General features: G+C 40.0%; 1 protein-coding gene across 1 annotated transcript; it reads left to right on the top strand.

The window, feature by feature from the left end:
• Window positions 1-14: 14 nt before the first annotated feature.
• Window positions 15-17,411, top strand: PPP2CA (protein phosphatase 2 catalytic subunit alpha). The gene is made up of 7 exons (XM_068959777.1): window positions 15-528; window positions 12,901-13,110; window positions 13,836-14,009; window positions 14,186-14,275; window positions 14,753-14,914; window positions 15,698-15,816; window positions 16,601-17,411. Exons 1-7 carry the CDS (start codon window positions 427-429, stop codon window positions 16,671-16,673), a joined length of 930 nt encoding a protein of 309 aa, XP_068815878.1. The 5' UTR covers window positions 15-426; the 3' UTR covers window positions 16,674-17,411.
• The last annotated feature ends 5,104 nt before the right edge of the window (window positions 17,412-22,515 follow it).

Raw genomic sequence — 22,515 nt, 5'->3', positions numbered from 1 at the left:
GCGCGGAGCTGCGCAAGCGCAGATGCGCCTCGGCGCCGCCGCCGTCCCGCCGGTCTGTCGGCTCCTAGCCGGCCGGCGGCAGCGCGCATGCGCGGTCCCGCCCGGCTGCTGCGCATGGGCCGTGGCCTCCCCTGGCGTCTCCCTCCCCCTCCCCGGAGTGGAAGCCGAGGCGGTGACGTCAGGAGCGGCGGCCATTACACGGTCTGGTGCGAGGGAGCGAGCGGCAGAGCTGCTGCTGCGGAGAGCCCCGCTCCGGCCGCGGGACTCGCAGCGCTTCGGGCCGCTCCCGCACCCTCTGCGCGTCCTGCCGGGTCGTAGCCGCCGCCGCTGTTCGGAGCCGGTCGCGGGGGCCTCCGAGGCGGTGCGGCAGGAGGAGGAGGAGGAGGAGGAGGCGGCGGCGGCGGCGGCGAGCGGGCGTGCTGCGGGATGGAGGAGAAGGTCTTCACCAAGGAGCTCGACCAGTGGGTGGAGCAGCTCAACGAGTGCAAGCAGCTCTCCGAGGGGCAGGTGAAGAGCCTCTGCGAGAAGGTGAGAGGCGGCGGGGGGCGACGCCGGTCCCCGCCGGCGGCTGTGGGCAGGCGGTGGGGGGAGAGCGGGGGGGGGGGCGAGCCTCTGCGCCAAGGCGGGGCCGGGGCGGCCGGAGTAGGTGCTGCCGGGCGGGGGTGGCGCTACTCCGCCGAGTAGGCGGCGTGGGGGGGGGGGGGGGGTTGCGGGCGGGACGCGGCTCGCCCGGCGGGGAAGGGGGAGCGGGGCAGCGGGCCGGCGCCTGCGGGCAGCTCCGGAGCGCCCGGCCGGAGCGCGACCCTCGTGCGGAGGATAAGCGGGTCGGGGGCGCTGGGCGGGCGGATCTGCGCCCCCTCTCGCTCCGCTCGGAGACTGGCTCCGCCTCCCGCCTTTTCATCGCCTCCTAAAATGGCGCCGCCGCCGCCGGGATGCTGGGCGAGAGACCCCCCGAGGGCGGCCGCCATCCCGCCACCCGGGCGGGAAACGGGGACGGAGGCGGCTTCCCGCCCGCCGCTCCGTAACGCGGGGAGAATCGGCGCAGCCGGCCCCCGTGACACAGTTCAACCTCGCCAAGCGGGCCGGAGAAGCGTGGGTTATCCCGATGGGAATAAAGCTTAGGGTAGTCGGTTTGTAATTACAGGGGGTAAAAGCTGCCGCTTGGACGTAAGGCTTCGGGTTTTTTTTTGATATGAATAAGCACAGGCTCATCTATAACTGTAATGGAAGGGTAGTTCAGCTTCGGGACGTGGTTTCTCTGAAGAAAATTCTGGGCTCTGTGAAATGCACAGAACAGGCGGTTCCGATCACGTGTAGCTATTTATTTTTGTGGTGACTGATAAAAACATTGAGATTTGGGTGTTAGAAGACAGGGTTCATTGGTGTGCTTGTAACTTAGAGGGGTCCTAAAATCAGCCCAGGATAAATCCCCCTTTGACAAAGTGGGTAAATTAAGTACTTGCTTGTATAAGCGTTCATAAATTGATGAAACTGTGATGACAGATGCACTTGTAATTGCTTTTTCTATTTACTGAAAACTTATAAGCTAACATCAGGTGTCGGCAGCTGTTATTTATTTTGATCTTTATTTAAAAGAGTTGTTGTCGTGTGTTGTGCTTGATGAATTTGACTGTGGACCTGAAGGAGGGTTTCCCATGCATGAAAGCCTGTTTGTTTCTCCAGTAATACCCTCTGCTCTAAAAAAAGACGTTACCTATCTCTTCCAGCGTTGTTTTTTTGATTGCTGCCAGGCCATGTTCTTGGCCAGGTGTGAATAAGTAGGTCTTTTGGGTATGTGGAAACACTTAATACAGCTTTGAGTAAAAATAGGTTTCGTTCTAGGAATGGAAATTAAAGGAAAAATCTGTTCTAGTTTCATCAAACTGCATTTTCCAATAGAATTTTAATCCTGAATGTAATTAAAACTTAATAGCTGAAGACTCTTTTCAGTTACCGGAGGTTTTATGTGTTCATATATTTCTAGATAGAAGGAAGTAATATTTGTGGGCTCTTTGGGAGCTAGAAGTTAAGGAATATGGCAAGTCATTGATGTACTCTATTCTAAAGCCTGTGTACCAGCTGTGAGAAGTAATGAAAATATTTCAAATTTGGCATTGCATCTTCACATACTGTAGCATGCTGTTTTAGATGCAAATTATTTCCGGAAGGCAGTCTATAAACTTATTGAAGAACTTACTTTTTTTGAGCAGGCAGGTTCTTACTTGAGTCCAAATTTTAGTTGACTAATATTCCAACTACTTAAAATTGTTACCCTTAGATACAGTTTGTGTATTTTAAATTGTGTTGCAAATAAGTAGCAATATAGATGTCTAATTATTTTTCACTTTCCTCTTGAGGATCGTGGTCTGATTTCTTCCTCATGCTGGTTTTTCAAGAGGCAAGTATTCCGTTTACCACTAGTTATAAGCTGATGCTGATACAGGTTCCTGAACGCTGGTTTAGTGGGTATTTTTTGTAAGATTGTATAATAACTTGCAGAAGCATGAGGCATCTGCAAAAAGCTTCAAATTTACTGGGGGCTTTGGGTAGATGAGGAAAGGCATAGTATTTGAAATTCCCAACAAAAAATACTATTCATCATTGTTGAGCGAAGAGAACAGGCTGAGTTTTTATTTTTCCCGGTGAAGAATGGAAATCAAGTGTATTTCTAGATAAATACATAATGCTTGTCACCAAAATAAATTATTGACATCAGGTAGGAAAAAGGGCCTAACCTGAAGTATTTCTGATAGACTCGAGACATCGAGTCAGATGCTTAGACTGTAAGGAAGCCTTTAGTTAGGCTGGAAAAAAAAGAATGAATGTTAAAGTGACTAGATTTGTGGGAATTGCATACGTGGATAAAAGGAAAGGTTACAGAAAGTTATCTGTGCAACTGCTGTTGTCCTCTAAGATGAGAGATCACAAGGGTGTATGAGGTATATTTAAATGATATTTTGCAGGTAGAAGCAAGCTTGTTTTACCTCCAGGTGGGTGGATTTGAGCCATCTCCAAACCAGAGGTAGTATTTCTTCAAGTATTATGACGCTGGACTTGAGTTGAAATTTCCCATCTCCTACTACCTTGCAGTTAGCGCTTGGCAGAGTACAGCCACATGGCTTTCTATGTTAAGGAAAGAAGATCTGCTTTTGATAACTACAGATAGCTCTACTGGGACTTTCTACCTAGTAGTAGCTGAACTCCTAAATGACTGAAGGCGAGGAATAGAAAGTAGGGGCCAGCAGTCCATGGTTTCCATAAGCCTTCCCTGTCCGCTCGGAGTGGGAAGCTGCGTTCTTGAAAACGGGGCAGTAGTTGAATTCTGTGCGTTTCTGCTGGGGGACAGCAGTTTTTTTAACGTTTCCATTCTTCCTGTGCTGAGTCTCAAACTGCTGAATTATGGTTCATGTTTTGATTGTCTTAAGTAGTTGAATGGATGAATCGCACCCGAAGGTTATGTCTTTCTATAAATAACTTGATGTGTTAAGGACAGTGTCAAGTATTGTTACTATTCCAAGGGACAGATAAAAACCCTACTAGGTATAATTTGTCATTCTCATTGCACTAAACTGTAGTTTGAACTAGTTAGAAATCCTTGTGAGGGTGGTTCCCCCCCCCCCCCCCCCCCAATAACACTATTTGATTGGATGATCTTCCTGAAACTGGTATTTCAGGATCTGCTGGGACTTTATGAATGCAGACTGGTGCCTAAGGGCTCTGTTGTATTTCAGTGTTGATATCTAAAGAACTTAACGGTTATTTACAAACATAATATAATGTAGCATAATAACTAAGGGTGGCCAGTTTTGCATCCCAGTTACTTTCCTACTGTATCTTGTTGTGCTTGGTTACCTGGGTAATAGTGGAGGTGTTGTTAGCTTGGCAGAAATGTCTTCTAAACCTAGAAATAATTTGTAACCATAAATACTCTGCTTTCGTAAATGATTTAACTGCCGTGCAGAGGTCTACATTAAGTTATCCTAAGATTAATATGTGCTGTAGATTTTATGTTACTTTAGTGACAAATTGTGTGTGCTTTAATTATTTGGTAAGTCTAAGTTCTGAGGAATAAGTATTCCGGATTTACACCATATAGTCTGCTGATAAGTAGCATGACAGTAGTGTTGGTTCTGTTAACGCTGTATTGCTGAATTGTTTAATGGCTGCCACGTACAGAAGAGAAAGGAATCCTTTATTGCCAGGTGAGATTTTTTCCGTTGGTCATCTAGAGAGGGTGGAAGAATGCTGTTTCGGAGTACTTTCTTTCTCTTTTACTTTGTGAGGGTTGAGGGAAATGATCTCGATCTCCTCTCCTCTCTTAGCATTTACAGATGCCTTTTCTCACAGAAGAGGCGGGTGTGTTGCATTGCTCGGGAAGGTGGGATGGCGTTCTAAAGATACACAAAGGAATGAGTTGAATTTGCGGATGGAATATCCACTGGCTGTTTTAGAAACTATCTAATGCAGGTAGAGGGAGAGGTATCAGTCTTCCCCCCCTTGAATTATTAGTCTGTAGTTAAGTGGTCTGAATGTAATGTTTAGTTTTTGGAAGAGAAGCTATCCGTGTATGCTGTGTAGAAATCTTTTTTTTTTTTTCCTGTGTACTTGAATCACTAGCAAAAAAACCCTTCCAAATGGACACTATTGCTATTTAAAAAGGTTAAACTGAGTGAAGGGCTGATACTGCTAAACACTTCTGGAAAACTTAGTTCAAACCTTGCCTCCTGCAGCTTTTGATCTGTAACAGTGTTCTTAGTTACGTTTGCTGTTGGATTTGGCAGCTGTACTAATTTTCATAGTATAAAAGTGTTTCTGGGCCATACTGATCTCTAATACATGCCTTGTTAATGATGTATTTTTCTGATTTATTATTTTTCCCTGTTGCAGAGCCTCCAACATTGTTTCTCCACACCAGATCTTTCAAGTTAGATTTTCTGAGACTAATTGTAGATGAGAACAAACCAAACATACACGTGCCTATTACAGATCTATGAATTGCTTGAACTCTTTCAGCTTATATTAAGCGCTTTAGTTCTAGGAAGACAATGTGTTTGTGATGAAACTTTGTTTTGGGTCAGAAGAAAAATCTGCAATCAAAGATTCATTTCCTCTAATGCATAGGCCTGACAAGTTTTGTTAATCTCTCTCCTGTATTTTAAGATATTACTGCCCTGAATCTGTGTCCCACCTCCTTTTCAGACAGAGGCACGTGGTCTCTTCTGTCTACGCTGCTGTTGGGGGAGTTACCTTTCTTAGCGGCTTACTTTTGGCCAGAAGTGCATGTGCTAAACTGCCCCCAGCTTAGTTAGCAACAAATTTTCTTTTAGTTCGTGTTTGCATTCGCATATCTTGATTTTTACATATAACCGTTTCTGCTTGTCCAAGATAATTGTAAAAATGGATGTCCTTGTCTGAACTTCCTGTAGATTGGTTAAAAAACCTGCCCCAGCAGAGTTGCCAGCTAGCAAGAGTTCCTGTGCGGTGGACTCTGTAGATAGTTATGCTGATATGTAGGACAAGGTGGACTCTGTAGATAGTTATGCTGATATGTAGGACAAGTTCTGTGTCCCTCCACCCCTGGCAGAAGAGGAACGCGGGTCTGGGAGGCGCAGTGTTTCACCTCATCTTTGCTATTGGATTGGCTTGTGGGTTCACTACAAAGGGAACCTTTAACTACTGCCAATGGCAGGAGGGCCTTCTTTAGTTGGTCCTGGAATTATGGGAGCTCAGAAAATGGTTTAGGGCTCCTTTGCTACTACCTCATTGAATATACCTGGGGATTAAGTTGTCGGCGATGCATATGGCTACACTTTGCATCTCCAAAGAGTTACTGGTATCTTGTGAAAAGCTTTTTGTCATTTTAACGACTGTATGTTTTGGGTCATTGTGGAACGCTTCCCACACAAAAAAAATCCTTTCACCCACTGTGTTCCATTTCTTGTGATGATTGGTAACGTAAAACTGCAATAGTCTTTGTATACAAAAGGTATTTGAAGTGTCAGCCTTGCAAGCCTTCTCGCCTAGTCCTGGTTATTTTGGGTATGACCGTTTATTCTTTTGTGCCAACTCTTGTAGCTTCGGCAGCTTTCCATTGCTTTCGGTTCTGTAAAATTCTGTAAAACTGAATTGTGCTGGTATTAGTAAGGATGGATTTTTATTTTTAATTATTATCCTATCCATTCTGATAAAATGGAAGTGAAAGATACAGATCTTCTGGTTTTGTTTTAAAAAGTCATTTCAGGTGTAGTTTAAGATAACACAAATAAGCATTCTTAAGTCAGGGCAAATTCCCACCGGTTTGGATTTCTCCCGGTTTAAGTCTAACAACGTGGATGAGGCTGTAGATTGCCGTTCTCTTCCAGATCTACCAGTGGTGAAGCTATTGCCTCCTCAGATAGAGAGGCAGAGTCACTTCTATGATTGCTCCCTAGCCGTTTTCGCTTAGTCATCTGTGTTACCTTAAACAGTGCAAGAACCTTACCTGTCTGGCTTTGACTGACATGAGCTAAGGAGGTCTTGTAAAGCAGCTCTGCTAAAAGAATTGACGAGCAAAGATTGAATTTTTGTTCTCACTTAGGAGCTCTTAACCACTACACCTGTATTCAATAACACAGTTGTTGCTGTGTTTCTTTAGGCAATATGTTAAGCTGGAAAAACAGGTAGTGTATTCCTGACCAAAAATAAATACTGGAGCTCAACTACTTACTAGTCAGATCTTCAGTATTTCAGTTGTGTGTATATAAAATACCAATATATTTACCAATATATAAAATTCCAGTAAATTGAATTACGTGCTTGCTAGTCGGTTTTGAAGTACATTTCTGTATTTGGCCTTCAGCCTTCCAGTCCGTATCCTGGTTGTGCATGTAACATAAACATGCTTAGCTGTGTTTGGAGTTACTTGAGCTTTGAGCGAAAGACGACCCTTTCAACTTACTACCCCAAGAGTACAGCTTCATGAAGCTGAACCATAAAACCCTTGTTACTGCTAATCCTGTATTTGATGAGTATAAAGCCCTTATAGTAAGTAGCTGACCATCTCTAGTAGTTACCGCAAATTACTTTTTTGATCCATTAGTGTTAAACCTGTGGTGGTTACCTTCCCCTGTTGAAGGTTACCACCACAAAGAGCTAGGGCACAGGTGGTTTTGGAATAGCTTTAGCCTATTTCTTTTTTGAAAGTGAAGAACTTGAACGACGCTAAACAAATTCAGCTTGCTTGTACAAACAGGATTGAAGACCATCTCTGTATAAAGGATTGGTTTCGTGCATTGTCACTGTTGCTATGATTCTTAGAACCGCCATGTAGCGAGAAAGGCATCTCTTTCCTGAGCTATTTTGCACCTCTGCAATTTTGAAAAAGGTGTTCTAGACTTTTTTTCTTCTTTAAATTCAAAGCTGAAGGCCATAGGATCTCTTGTATGGTTCAAAATAATGATGACGTTGAATTCTTTCAGAGGAGCACGCTTCCATCCCTCATTTCTCATCTGGACTGATTGGCCGTTGATACTTAAATAGCAATTCCCTTTCCTTCTCCCAAGTCTGACTCCACGTAACTCTGTTCTTGTGTATTTGAAAGCAAAGTTCACTGCCTGTTTACTTCCTTGTGGAACTTCTAGAATTCACAGGAAAAAAGGAAAGGCAGTTGTCTCATCTCATCTGATGTGCAGCACTGGCAATAAGACTGGTCTTTTGGTTTGAGCAACGTTGATTGGATGTTAACGTGTTTTTGGGAGTTGTCCTTGTTGCACTGACAAACATCCATTGATATAGCTATAGGCTACTGTACTTTCATTCTGAGTTGAAGTAAAAATGTTGACTTGTTTTGTTAGTTCACTTTGCTTTGATGTTCTGTCTTATTCCAATCTTGATTTCTGTTTTCTCTTTATCTCATAAACCCCGTATTTCAATCGCTATATCCTTACCAATACTATTTAAGAAAATTAAGGGCTACAAATACATACTGAACACATTGCGACACAGACGTTCTCAGCAGCTATATTGTGACGTGTGGAGCAGGCATGCTTTGTTTTGCTTCACTGAGTTCTAAATTTTCATCAGTATTGCTAGTAGTGAACGTTCCTAAAAATGGAGGTATAGACATTACTCATAAAACCCGAGAGAAAGCAGATCAGAATATCTTCTAGTTCAGCCCTGGTAAAAGAGTGTTTTGCTGCTGTTGCTCCTTTTGTTTGGGTGGAAATTTTGTTTTTACTTTGGAATAGTAAATAGTTAAATGCCACTGTGGAGCTTTTTGAGTGTTAATTTTATTCCTACGTAAACGTTCTCATTCACATCTAACTCTTCAGTCGAGTCTGATATTCAGTATAAGTCAGTTTCCTTCTTTATGCTATATGTGATCTGACCTCTGTCTTAACATCTTCTCAGAAGGGTGATATTGGACGCCTGATTTCTCTATTTTTTTGATTTAAAAAGTTATTTATAAGGTCAGGGAAAATACCTCTTGCTTTAAAAGGAGTGAGACATTTTGGTCCAAAGATGTTCTCCTTCCTTCCCAAGTGAGAAAACAAAACTTTTAAATTGAAGCAAATACAAATGCATCCACTTTACAGAAGACTTGCTGAGTGTAATGGGATGACGTTGTGCTTGGAATTGGAATCTCTTCTGGGCCGTGATTTTTGACCTGCTAAAACCAGTGTTCATCCCAATTAGCTGTTCGTTGTGGCTTTAGTCACATCCTGTGCACCTCAACGACAGGAAATCATGGGTGTGGTTGAAGTCTTCAATCTGGTCAAAATATGGTAACTACAAATATCTATTTTTTCAGAGCTGCAGCATGATGTCTCTCAACACGTATTTTATTAGCATGGCAGTTTGCAGGTGTGAATTCTGGTCTTCTAAGAACAACATGTTACAGACCATGAATTTGGAGCCATGTTGTCTAAAATAATATTTGCTCTCCTGAATTACTGGTAACCCTACATTAAGTGTTTTATTACATTGATTTAGTGTTAGGCAGCAGCTTCAAGCACTGTTTTACGTCTGTGCGAAGCCAAAATAATGTTTACAAGAAGGAGCAAGAATAATCAAGAAGTATCTGTTATGTTCGGATGATACAAAGGAATTGGGGCATAGGTGAATTTAAGGGGTTTTTTTTTTTTTCAGAAGTGGACAGTGCAAATGAATCCTTTGATACAAGGCTGATGTACTTTGCTTATGAGGCAAACCCCGTTGTCTTCAACATGCAGTGAGTTGAGAATGACAGTGTCATGGCTGGATTACAGCCCTGAAGGCACTCAGCTATGAGCCTTAAAATCTGTGGCATATTAAGTAAAAATCAAGACTGAGAACACGGGAAATAGGAGGTACCTCTGCATGCATGCAACTCTTGCCTTTTTTTTAAGTAAAACTGTGCAGAAATGAGAATTGTATGGTAGCAAGCAGCTTTAATAGTTGTAATTAAAAAAAAAAAAAACCTCCACATGCCTATTTATAATAAAAGGTAGAGGATAGTTAAGTCTTGGATCTTGCATAGCCTTAAAGTAATTAAGCTAATTTTTGTATTTTAAGAATAGCTTTTTTGCACAGAAAATGAGCTTTGCAAATGAAGTCAACAAAACTTCACTATTCATCCTACTGTTTATAAAATATTCCGCAGTCCAGTAATGTTCTCGTCCTAGATTGTATTTTCATCTAGTAATACTTGGATTATATAGTAAGGTGAAGACTTGCTGTTTTCTTGTCTGTTTAAACCGTTGATTTCATTCTTGTTTTATCCTGGAGTTGGTTTGAGATTGCATGAAGCTGCTTTTTTCCCAGAAAAATGGCTGAGTAAGCAGATATCTCGGATACTAAGTATGACGTCTATTTGATATGTGCCTATTAGTCTATTTGATGTGTGTCTATTAGTGCTTGAACTTTCAGATTGCTTTGAGTAAAATACATGGCTTTCCACCTTGGCAACCATTACTTATGACAGCGTTTTACTTGATTCTGATGTTCTTCTCATGTGAAATTGTAAGCATTTTGTAGCTGTGCATTTTTTTTTTTGTACAACTGATAATATGAAATAATGGATTCTTTTCACAGCCTTGATTGCTTGGTTTTGAAAATGGGGACTACATAATGCTGAGAAAAAATAGTTAACGCTGCTTTGGAGGTAGAGTTTTATCATTGTAATGCATTAAGAAATGAAAGCAGTGGTAAATGTTCAAGAAAAATCTGCATTTGAGTTGCATAATTGTTTATCTAGTGCTAGGCAATGCAGCTTGACTGTTTCATCATGCTGATGTCAAAATTTTGCAAAGTATTGCGCTATTATCCTTCTTGGCAATAGGTCACTGAGTTTTTGAAGTACGAGGAATCAGGTGTCTCTGTCTTCTCCTTAATTCTCTGTCTTCAGCTGATTTGACTTTGCCTCCTGTTGAGGGCTGCTGAAATGCTATACTATTCCTATAAAAAGGCAGGTGTAGGGGAGCTGCTGGCAGGGAGTCCTGTCTGTTTCGGAAGGAGAACTGACAGGAAGGGAGGTGGGTGAAGTGTCTATGTAAGTAGTGTTGCCCTGTATCTTGGGGAAAGGATAGATGGAGAGGGAGTAGAACAAGGTTACGCAGCATGATGTATGGTCCAGTACAAAGTCAGCATCGTAGGTAGTTCAATAATATTGTTACTAGCTTAATATTGGTATTGTGTAGGTTTAGAGTTGTGCAATTGTGATGTTGCCTGTATTGTTGTCTTAACAGCTTTTTTGTTAAGTTACTAGTAGCTAGGCAGTGTAGGAACACAGGCTATTGCTTTACCCTTTTTACAGGGATTGGTGTAGTGCAGAAACTTGGGATATGGTTTATGGACCACTGGGTGGCTTGTTTTCTGGGGTGTTATTTTTTCCCACTTTCAGCTGTTGTAACGTTCATTTGAAGAGGCAAGTATACCGCTTAAGCAATTCAGTGTAAGCTATTGTTAATGCTGTGGGGCATGGCAGGACTATAAAAAGGCTAAGCAGTTCATAAGACAGTGTTTCATGAAACTTGTTTCAGAACATGAAAATATTTGAAGTGCCAGACTAGCATTCTTATGTTGCAGGATTTAAATAGATTGATATTTGCAAGTTGACCTGGAACAGTCTTTTTCCATCAGAGTAGTTGTTTGACTTAGGCATATGACCGTGTGCATAAGAGATTCAAGTGATTTAATATTTCAAAGACTGAGGAAGTGACAAGTGTAATGCTGAAAGCGATGCCATTTTAATCTCTGTCAACATGAAAGCTGCATACCTTCGAAGAAAAACAAATATTGTATTCTTTGTGCAGTGCTTTCAGTGTGGCTAGCAAATGAGTAGAGAGCATTCCAATTAAAGAAAACAGTTTTTTTAGTATTGAAGCGCTACAGGTATCTGTAACTTTCTTTGTCAAAAGGACCATTATAAAAGCTTTCATGGTTTCAAGTGGCTAATACTTCTGAATGTGTATTAGAGGAGTGCTGTTAATGCTGAAGATGTTAAAACACCTTCAAAACATCCGGTGAGTGTCACTGCATTAAAATGAACTTAAGTCAGACTGTCTTAAAATAAGTCTGTTTTTAGTGTCTACCGCAAGCCAGCAGTGACCTATCTTTAGTACTAGGCACAGCATGAGTGGAAACTGTCATCTGAGATTAACTTTTGATGTAAACGTGTCTGCAAAATGATTTAACTGTTACTCATGCTTTATTATGTAAAGCTCTGTGCTGTACAGGGTACTTGCCATGATTGTTTCCCCCCCCCTCCCCCAATTTTGAATGCATTTTCTTAATATCATGCATCTCCATCATTAAAGCGTGCCTCGCTGGCACTTTTCTTATTTGAAATGGTCATTACCATGATCATTAGCCTGGAGAATATCTAGGAATAGTGAGAGTTTTTTTATTTTTATTTTTTGGGGGGAGGTCAGTCACTGTTCAACTGATGGCTTCGTGGATAGAATGGAAACTTGGACGCAGCAGCATGTTTATTAGCACGGTTCATGCCAATTCCCAGTATTTAATATACTGTTTAGATTTTAACTTCCAAGTGTTTCTTTCCTACACTTCAAAATCTAATGCTTTTTAATTATAAATTTCTTCTGTAGTGCTTTCAAAAATACTTTGTGCTTGACTTGGCAGAACAAAGCCACAAAGTAGTATGCTGCTTTAGTTGTCAGGGTTAGATTTGAAGAAGTATGAAGAAAATTGACCTTAGAATGAATGTGGCTTATTCCTGTGGCTCTTCCATCAGTCTATAATACTGATGTATACTTCAGAATATTTTGGATTCATCGTGGCTTGTGCATAGGTGGTATTTGGTGCTATTTCTGAGAGCCTCGTAGACATCTTGGGTTATAAAACAGTGTAGTTTTTGTATATTCTATTGTCATTCAGGTAATAAGATCTTAAAAAAAGATTATTTTGGGGTAGGGAAGTTGGTGCTTAAAAGGCCTGGAAATGTTTGTAGCAAACATTGTAACAAACTTTTAAGTTTGTTTCTATTTATATTTCTGATATCCTCTTGATTTAGATATTTACTTTGGTATGCATTTGGTGTCTGTTCAGAGAACAAACTAACAACTGGCAATGTGATGATATGATTAATGGGTTCTTGCATTATTTTAAAATTACCTTTCTGAAGCTATATTTAACTTGTGCTTCTTCATATGAGTTGCCTTTGTCTGCAACTTTCATGTAGGCAGTATCAAAAAAAAAAAAAAAAAGAGGAGGAGGGGATGAAGACAAAATCTGTATCTCCAGCAGGTATCCTTTTAGTTTATAAAGGCACAACCCAGTTTCTCGCATCTACTTCAACTCGAAACTTGTTCCAAAAGGCTTTTGCAGATAATCCACCTGTTCTGCAATTGCTGATACCACTGAATGTTAGTTACGTTCTAGCTTGTGCTTCGTTTAGAACTGTTCTTGTTTTTTGCTTTGTAGGCGAAAGAAATTTTGACGAAAGAATCTAATGTACAAGAAGTACGATGTCCAGTCACAGTCTGTGGAGATGTCCATGGACAGTTTCACGACCTCATGGAACTTTTCAGAATTGGAGGCAAATCACCAGACACAAATTACTTGTTTATGGGGGACTATGTTGACAGAGGCTATTATTCAGTTGAAACAGTCACGTTGCTTGTAGCTCTTAAGGTAACTTTTTTCCTCAACTGTACGATTCCAAATGACATTTATAACTATTATGCTAACTACCCTTAATCTCTGTGTTCAGAATGTACCTCGCTCATTTTATAGGTACAAAAATTGAAATGCTAGCTATGCCACTTTCCTAAGGTCTTTCTGAAAAACCTAACTTTCGAGTGCAAGTGTATATGAAAATTTTCCTTCCTAAAATGAGTGCTCTGTATTTGTGTTGTATGTTTCTTTACTTTTTCTAGCCTAAGTAGCAATCTTTGCGTTTAAGAAATTATTTAGAGATAACAGCTTTTTCAAGTTTATGGATCCTGCATTACTGAGCAAAGAATACTAGGTGATTGTAGTGGGTGGAGATGTTACGCTTTGAAAGGCAAGCGTAGGGCATGTGGATTAAAAGAGTTGAAATATTATAGAGATAGGGAATTGTTACACTTTTGAAACTTAGCTTTATACTATATACACGCACTGCATATACGTGTGTGCGTGCAGGTGGAAAAAGTTTGCAATTCATCTCAAATATGTGGCAACCTAAGATTTAAATGTATTACTCTGTCTTTCTCAAACACTGTAGTTGAATCTTCATCTTTAAAAACACTTTTTTTTTTTTTTTTATTTTCCCTCTCCACTGCTTTTTTTGGCATAACAGGGGAGAAGCAGCAAATTTTGGAGGGCAGGGAAGACATGCCTATTTTAGTGCCTCTAAAATAAATTTTTACATTTAGGTCCGTTACCGTGAACGTATCACAATTCTTCGAGGGAACCATGAAAGCAGGCAAATCACACAAGTATACGGCTTCTATGATGAATGTTTAAGGAAATATGGAAATGCAAATGTTTGGAAATACTTTACAGACCTTTTTGATTACCTTCCTCTAACTGCCTTGGTGGATGGCCAGGTATGTTGAAGTCTGTTGGAATTTAAATGTTACTAGTTGTAAAGGGAGCTATTAATACTGTAGTCTATCAGTTCTCAACTTTAAAGTAACCTCTTGCAGTTTTTCTAATTGTTCGTGAGTCAAAATAAATAGGGTAAACAAATGGGATAAATTTCATATATATCTAACTCTTTCAGATTTTCTGTCTACATGGTGGTCTCTCTCCATCGATAGATACACTGGATCACATCAGGGCACTTGATCGCTTGCAGGAAGTTCCCCATGAGGTACTGAAATGCACGTTATCCAAACTGTGGTGGGACTCTCGATTCAGCAAATATTGTATATCTTAATGCACACACAGGTCGAAAGTGAAATTCAGAGCAACTTAGCAGTATGAAAGTGCCTCTCTTCCCATATTAGTTTTCTGAAGGAAATGTAAGGGGCATCTTTTTCCCTAAAGAAAGAAACATCTTTATTAATATACCTAAAATCTTAAAAACAGGTACCTAAAATACCTAAAAAGAGGTATTGCTTAAAGATCTCAGAGGGGAGAACTGCTTCTTTGCAGATTCTTCATTCAGATTAACTTCTTAACTCCTGAAATACCACTAACTGCAATAGCTGTTGTAGTGGATAGGCATTTTGTTTCTTTTTTTGGTCTTAAAGAGACACTGCAGTAGGTTGTGCAGGGGTATGTGCATGTGTGTTTTTGTTTGATTATTTTCACATTCAGTTTCTGAAATAACTTTAATTCTTACCAGGGTCCAATGTGTGACTTGCTATGGTCAGATCCAGATGATCGTGGTGGCTGGGGAATTTCCCCTCGAGGTGCAGGTTATACATTTGGACAGGATATTTCAGAAACCTTTAACCATGCTAACGGCCTTACGTTGGTTTCGAGAGCTCATCAGTTGGTAATGGAGGTAAGCAGCGTAGCTATCTGTCAAACCCTTGGTTGTATAGCTGGTGCATTAATACTATATTTAGTATGTCCGAGACCTGCATTTAGGCTTCTGTGACAGCATCTGATGATGCAGCTGAGAATCTTCTAGAAACTCTGTTTTGAAATTAGTGATGTGCTACTATAGGAGCTTCTCGGTTTGGAGCAATTTTTTCCCCCTTCTTTCAAAAACTTACAGTGACATCACAATACAGGCTTTATTAGCAGATGTGGTATTACCTTTTTGTGTAGGTAAAAGGGTTCTTGAACATAAATATTGAGTCTCTTTTTAAGAAGATGCACACAAATTGTGTGCCTTAAACACGTTTATCCTTTTTACTTCGGATCTGTGCTTTTTGTCCTTAGACTCCAGTTACTTCTGGCAATAGATATTTTTTTTAAATGTATGTCTGGGTTCTGGTTTTGATGACCACAGCTTAAGATTCAGAACGGGTTGCGTACTTCAGAATTGCTTTTTTAACACCAGTGCAACGAAAAACTCTTATCTTTTTTTGAATGTGCTTAGCTTATGCTTACTAGTAAGAAGAAACATACACAGGCAAAAATGATTTTGTTTCCCCTTTTCCATGTCAATAAATGAAGACTTATTCTTGATCTCTTTTAAAAAATAGTGCTGCAAATGCCACTGAGGGTGTTTTGCACATTAAAAAATCAGTTTTAGTAGTCGGGTTATTATGTGGGGTGTACAACAGTGTGATTATCATAAATATTTTATTTTTTCTGCAATCTCTCTCTCCCTCTCCAGGGGTACAACTGGTGCCATGATCGGAATGTAGTAACGATTTTCAGTGCTCCAAACTATTGTTACCGTTGTGGCAATCAGGCTGCAATTATGGAACTTGACGATACTCTAAAATACTCCTTGTAAGTATGTTTAAAGATGAGATTCATGCTGCACGTGATTTTAAGATAGTTGTTTTGGCTAGATACCATCTAATTCTTGTGTTGAGATGTGTGTTTTTCCTATATACTTTCTGGAGGTGAAGTAAGTATAGAATTGTCAGGTTAGTCACATTTGAAATGTTACAGACCATCAAATGTGTGGAACTTATTGTTGAAATCTCTTGTCTGTTGAATTACAGTGTGGGACTCTTTGTTTTGATCTATATAACTGGAGTTTAGTGGAAATTCTGTAGAGGTCAGAAGGTCAATTTGTAAGTAAGAGTACCCTCATATCTGAGATAATGCCAGTCTAGGGCAAGAGGCTCTGGGAATTCTTCCAGTATGTTAGGAGGTGGGTGTGTTTTGGTTTTGAAGGTAGGGCTTCTAGTTAATGACTTCAGCAGGAATTTTAGACCTTGTAATAAACAAGGGCACTGTGTAAATTGCCCCCTTTGACAACTGCTGGAGATTTTAACTTTCTAAGTGGACAGTAATATCTGTCCACTTCACTTGAGTCTTAAAGCCAGGATTAATTTGTTTCCCGTCCATAGTTCTTTGGTAGCAATCATAAATCTAAAATATGGAGATCATAAGTACCTACTAGCAAGAGAAGTGGAAGTTGAACGCTTGTTCTAAAAAAATTGTCTTTGGTTGAAAAACTTGAACTGACTACGCGTTTTAAGACTGCTGCTACTATGTTTCACGTAAATATATCCGAATGTAAACCAAACTGTTCCAGTTTCATTAACGTGTGCACATTTTTCAGTTTGCAGTTTGATCCGGCACCACGTAGAGGTGAACCGCATGTTACTCGTCGCACCCCAGACTACTTCCTGTAAAGAGATTTTAGACCTGTACAGTATTGCCATGAACCATATGTTGACCTAAAGAAAATGGGAAGAGCAACAGTAACTCCAAAGTGTCAGAAAATATTTAACATTCAAACTTGTTTTCACATGGACCAAAAGACGTGCCATATTCAAATACAAAGCCTCTTGTCGTCAACAACTGTGACCACTTTAGAATGAACCAGTTCATTGCATGCTGAAGCAACATTGTTGGTCAAGAAACCAGTTTCTGGCATAGCGCTATTTGTAGTTACTTTTGCTTTCTCTGAGAGACTGCAAATAATAAGATGTAGACATTAACACCTCGTGAATACATTTAACTTTCCATTTAGCTATAGCTTTATTCAGCATGACTGTAGATAAGGATAGCAGCAAACAATCATTGAAGCTTAAAGAACATTTTTAAAATAAGTACCAAGGCCTCATATTTGTTCTGAAACTGTTTGTTTTATTTTCAGGGAATACTGTTTAATTTAATTGTATTGATTTTTTTTTTCTTTGTCTGCACTCAGTTCCCTTTCCCACTCTCTGCCCTACCATATTGTCCTTTGTATTGTCCAAGCATAGTGAATTACTTTGAACAGAACTGTTTTTTTTCTGTAAAACAATGTTACTGCAGGAGAGCTGCAGTGTTTTTCATAATAAACTTGTGAACTAAGTATGGAAAAATGTCAAATTCTAATTGCATCTTAGGTCAGCTCTGGTTTAATAAACTAGCCCTTCACTTCACGAGTTTTATAAACGCATCAATTTCCACCTTAAATAACTGAAAATGAGGTGATTGAATACGCTGAAAAACTCTGACTTTCTGAATTCTATCCCAGGGAGGTATCTGGTCCTGGTATGTGGTGAGGACAGAGCTTGTTTATTACTGAAATGTTGCTTTGTTTTCCTTCTTGGTGCTCTACTGGAATATTAAAAAATGGATGAATATAGGATAGCTTCATTGATTATTGAGGCTTTTTTGCAAGTGTAAAATTAAATTTGAGTTATTTCCAATGTAGGTGCTAATACTTAAAATCATTCTCTGAAAAACTAAGAATAAAACCAGTTTTCTAAATATTAAAGGAATAACTTGAAGTTCAATAGTACATGTATTGCCCAAGCTTTCATTTTGAAAAATAATGGTGTGTTTTATGTTAATTTCTGTTTAAAATCTTTACTTTCTGCTAACTTGTTTCATGATTTGAATCCTAATTTCACTATTTCATTTAAAATGGTGTAGAAATGCAAAGATTTGTCGTCTTAAGGTTTGCACTTTTATTGGGTGTTTATTGGATCTCTTCAAGAGACTTTATTGGCTGTTTTGATGGAAGGCTCTTGATACTCGTATGACTTTCCTTTCAAGACTTTAACTACCTTGGGCACAATGTAGGCTCTGCAACAGAACTGGAGAATTTTTTTTGTTTGTTTTTGCTTACAGTGCTTAATTCTAAGGTAGTTATTTTGTGCATGTCTAACCTATAGTTTGAAATCATGGAGTCCTAAGGCCAGGCACTTTTTTCTGGCTTTTTTGCTTTTCGGCCGGAGGAACCGCTTCATTCTGTGGAACGAAGCGACTTCATTACCAACTGTCACTTCTTCGTTCCTTTTCTGAAAGTCTTGAGCGGTTACTTTTCTCTTCAGCAAAATTCTGACCTGTCGGTTGGGTTCCAAATTATTTTTTGGAGAGCACTTCAGTCTTCTAAAGCTTGATCTCTTACAGGAAGAAGTGCGTGCTAAAAGTAGGTGCATTTGAGATGTCCTTTTTTAGTATATCAGGAACCTTGCTTTGATCACTGTCAAAAAATTTCCTTTGCTGTAGAGAATAGTTCACTTTCTAAATTGCTTTCCCTTGCAAGTCTCTGTGTGCACAAATATTTTTGTGGATAGAACTTTGTGCCTTAATTGACACCGCTCCTTCAAGAGTAGTGACTTTGCCCTATTTTCTGTTTTCCTTGTTACTTCAATAGGTCTGACTCATCTTTTCCAGTGGGTCAGCATCTAAACATGTAAACAGACAGTGAATTTGTTAAGTTTCTGCTCAGTGCAAGCAATTGTTAAAGTCAGTGGAAACTGGTGAAAGTCAGTCCAGTTTTTACACTCTTACTTTTTTACATAATTACGCTCTGATGGCTGCTTGAACATTTCATGGAGAATACCACATTGTGAACAAGAAATTTTTACTCTGATGGAGATTGGCAACCAGCAGTCCTAACCATCTAAAAGCGAGCTTAGAAAATGCTGAAGGAACAGGTTTCTTCTTATTCAAGAAGAATATTCTTATTCAAGAGTATAGAAGGAGACTTTGGATAGTAATACATTCCTTCAAGTCGAAATAATCACTGTCTTGTTTCTTGGTAGCAGTACCCTTCCGCAAGGCTTCGTTCCCTTCAAATGATGTCACCCACTGCAGAGAAACCAGTGTATTTAGTGTTTGTACTTCTCTCTTAGAGATCCTTTGTTGATGTTTTGATTAGTTTTCTTCTTCACTGCAAAGAATAGTGAATTTCATGAAAGGTGAACGGGAGTGGCTAGAAAGCCAGTATTTTGGTAGTTCAGTAGCTTTTTTTAATGATGAAAACGAAAAGTAGGAGATGTAATCCAAATGTTGAATGGGGAGGGCAACATCTGGATTTAATTTGTCAGAAAGCAGCATTCAGTGAAACTGAGTACTTTTCTACAAACCACTATAAAAATGTCCAATTTCTTTCTGTTTCTCAGAATTTGGATATAATCAATAGCTTTTATTGTTATTGGATAGGCAGGGGAGGTTTCTGAGCCTTCCATGTTGCGTTTTACTTACATCACACTGGATGTGCTGTGATTTGGACGCTTACCTGAATCTGCCTGTCAGACTGAAGTAGATGCCATTTATTTGTGGAAGCCAGCCAGCCTCCACAAATTAAGGGGCTGTTAAGTTAAAAACTACAAAATTTAGTACGCACACCCCCTCGGTACGAAAACATTCAATAATTTCCATTCTTGGAAGGAAAATTGGAAAGGATTTGGGATGTATTTATTTGCCAGTTTTTCTCCTTCGCGTTCTTTTTACTGCTTTTTTTTCTTCTGTCTGTTGTGAGACTATGAGCCGTTGCCTCCTTTACCTACCTCCTATCTTAACTGTGTTCTGGCTGGCAGCCCTAAAGTGCTTGGCTGCCACTGATTTGAAGTAAGCTGCCGTGGTATAACCTGTTCTGCAGAGCTCGTGAAAACTGGGTTTGGCTCTTGCAACAGCACGTTCCATCAGTGATTGACAGGGAGTGCTGCATACAGAGATGTATGTTTTCTCCAAGGTAAATCAATGCATATGTTTGTCAGTTCATGCTAATACCAGATTCTTTCCAGCTGCTGACATTTGCACAGAAGTTCAGTTTTATTGCTGTGAATGTTTTGGCAGCGTTACCTATTCTAGATCTTCTAACAATACCTCTGGAAGGATTCTCGATGTGCAGGCAGGTGCAAATGGATAGAGCTAGTTAACTTGCTATTCCACGTCTGTCTGGATGATAACAGGATAAATTCTGCCTTGGGGAGAAGGTGATGAGTGTACATATTGCTGATGAAAGGTTTCACGTTTCATCTGACTATATTTCAGTCTGGTTACTGTCAAAGTCTATCTGAAAACATTAGGTGTATATGACTTCTGACAGTTGCTGATAGCTGCTAGTCTGTGCTTCTGAATTTCACGTGACTTTTTTAAATAGTAAATTTTGAAACTCTGAAAACCAGTTTCATAAAGTAATTCTGTGGAAAGACTATGGGACTAATTGCTCTGACAACTGGAAATGCAGCCTCATTCTTAAAGGATTTTCTCATGTAAAATACAAAGGTAATATGCAAGGATTAGGTTGATTTTTGGCATTTTCATCATAGTTCAGTAAATAGGCCACAGCTCTTCCTGTCGCAGTAATGCGTTTTGAGTGTTACTAGTAAGGAAATAAAAGACGAGGTGGTGGTGGAGGGGAAACGAGGATGTAAGGAGCAGGACAGGGCTACAGGATAAATGTACTTGCTCACTCTGGAAAAATGATCTGTAGGAAGAGGTAAGTGTGATAATCTGAAAATTAAAATTATCAATTGAACTGTTGCTCCAAATTCAATTAATTGAAGGTGTGGATTTCACTCTCACTGACCAGTTCCTTAAACACCTGTCACTCTGGTTTATCATTTACTATTTAGTTGCTTTTTGCTTTATCTATATGCTGAGTGCTCATGGAAGCTCAAAGATATGTGCTAGCTTGCTTTTTCCAGTCTGTACAAATACAGCGTTTAAATTACCACTCTGTATAATATTGCAGGTGTCTTGCCCAGACTTACAGTCTGGGTAACTGTGTAGCAGTGACAGACTTGTTTTTACTGACTGTACAGCTACGTATTTAGATTTGCATGTCAGGTCTACATAGGTTGAAGCAAAACCACATCATGGAAATGGCTTTTTAGCATTCCATGTATTTTGCAACCATATGCCTGCCTTACGTGACCTTAGATTTTGGAGCAAAATGCTTGCAAGCAGTGAATTATAAAGTCTCGTGGAACGTGTGGGCTTTATGCTAAAGTGATCGTTACATGGAATACTGGTTCTCTGCAAGTTTCAGGAGAAGACTGGGAGCAGATTAAGTATTAAGTAAAAAGTGCACTGCACTCTGTAGACGTACCTTTCAGTACATGTGAATATGCCTTTAAAAAAAAAAAAAAAAAAAGCCCTGTCACGTAAGCAGTTCATGACTCGGCCTACTGTGGTTTTTTAAAATGTTATTTTGGTGCTCTAATTCATTTGGCTGTACTCCTTTTGGATGAGAATGAAGGCAAGTTGCTCTCTTGAGCAAGGGAGCAGTTATTTGGCATGTATTCAGGAAGAAAAGGCTGAAACAACACTTCTGGTTTTAAACTAAGCAGTGCTTCATGTTTCAGCCTTTTGAAACCTGTACCATAGCTTAAAAGCATCATTATTTCAAGTGGGTTGAATTACAGCTTCTGATCTCGTAATTATTATATGGTAAATAGAACTGCTTTTGGATGAAGATTAAACTATTGGCTTATCAGGTATAAAGTGTTCGTTACATAGTACCTGAATATTACATATGCATAACTGGACAGCATAGGGGGGAAAAAAATAGAAAAACAGGTCGGACATTAGTACAGTTTTTAGAATAGGAGGGTACTGTAGCACTGCAACAGGCTAACTGGAGAGGCTATGGAAGTTCTCCAAGTTTGTTCATATCAATTTCTTGGAATTTATTTGCACACTGTACATGGGCCCTCTTGACTTTGCTATTTAAGGGAAAGAGCAGCATCTCACTAAGTGATTTTTCTTTGCAGAGGGAATCTCATCACTGTAATGTGAATGCTGTTAGCCTTTTCTAAGCGCTCAAAGTATTTGCGATGTCTCTGGTTTGGGAAGGTAAGTAGTTTTGCTCCAAGGATTCTCCTTGGGAACAGCTAGCGCTCCCACTGTATTCTGTGCTCCCATATATAATACTCTGACTCGGAACAGCATAAATTCTCAAAAACTTGGAACCTGGTTACTCAAGTGATGGCGTGTTCCGCTCTAAGAGACACAAAAGGTTTGCAGGCTCTGGCTCACAAGGTACTTCACAGGTGTGTAGTGTGGAGCTGCTACTGGTTGCAAGCAGTGGGGACTGGTGGGGGGGCTGGAAGAGTGCTGTATGAAGGGCTGCTGTGGTATGCAGTCTATGCTTGACCCCATTTGCAGTCAGCTCCATCCCTTTTCCCCCACTACGTTTGCCCTCAGGGAATGAGAATACAGCCTGCTGCTTTTAAAGTAGTAAAGGAGGGGCCTTGGTTGTGCTGAGGAAGTAACAAGGACAGAATCCATTTCAAAGAAATGATG

The sequence above is a fragment of the Struthio camelus genome, chromosome 13 (assembly GCF_040807025.1).
Source record: "Struthio camelus isolate bStrCam1 chromosome 13, bStrCam1.hap1, whole genome shotgun sequence".
Lineage (NCBI taxonomy): Eukaryota > Metazoa > Chordata > Aves > Struthioniformes > Struthionidae > Struthio > Struthio camelus.
Note: the sequence above shows the minus strand (reverse complement) of the source record. Positions and strands in the feature narration are given on the sequence as shown.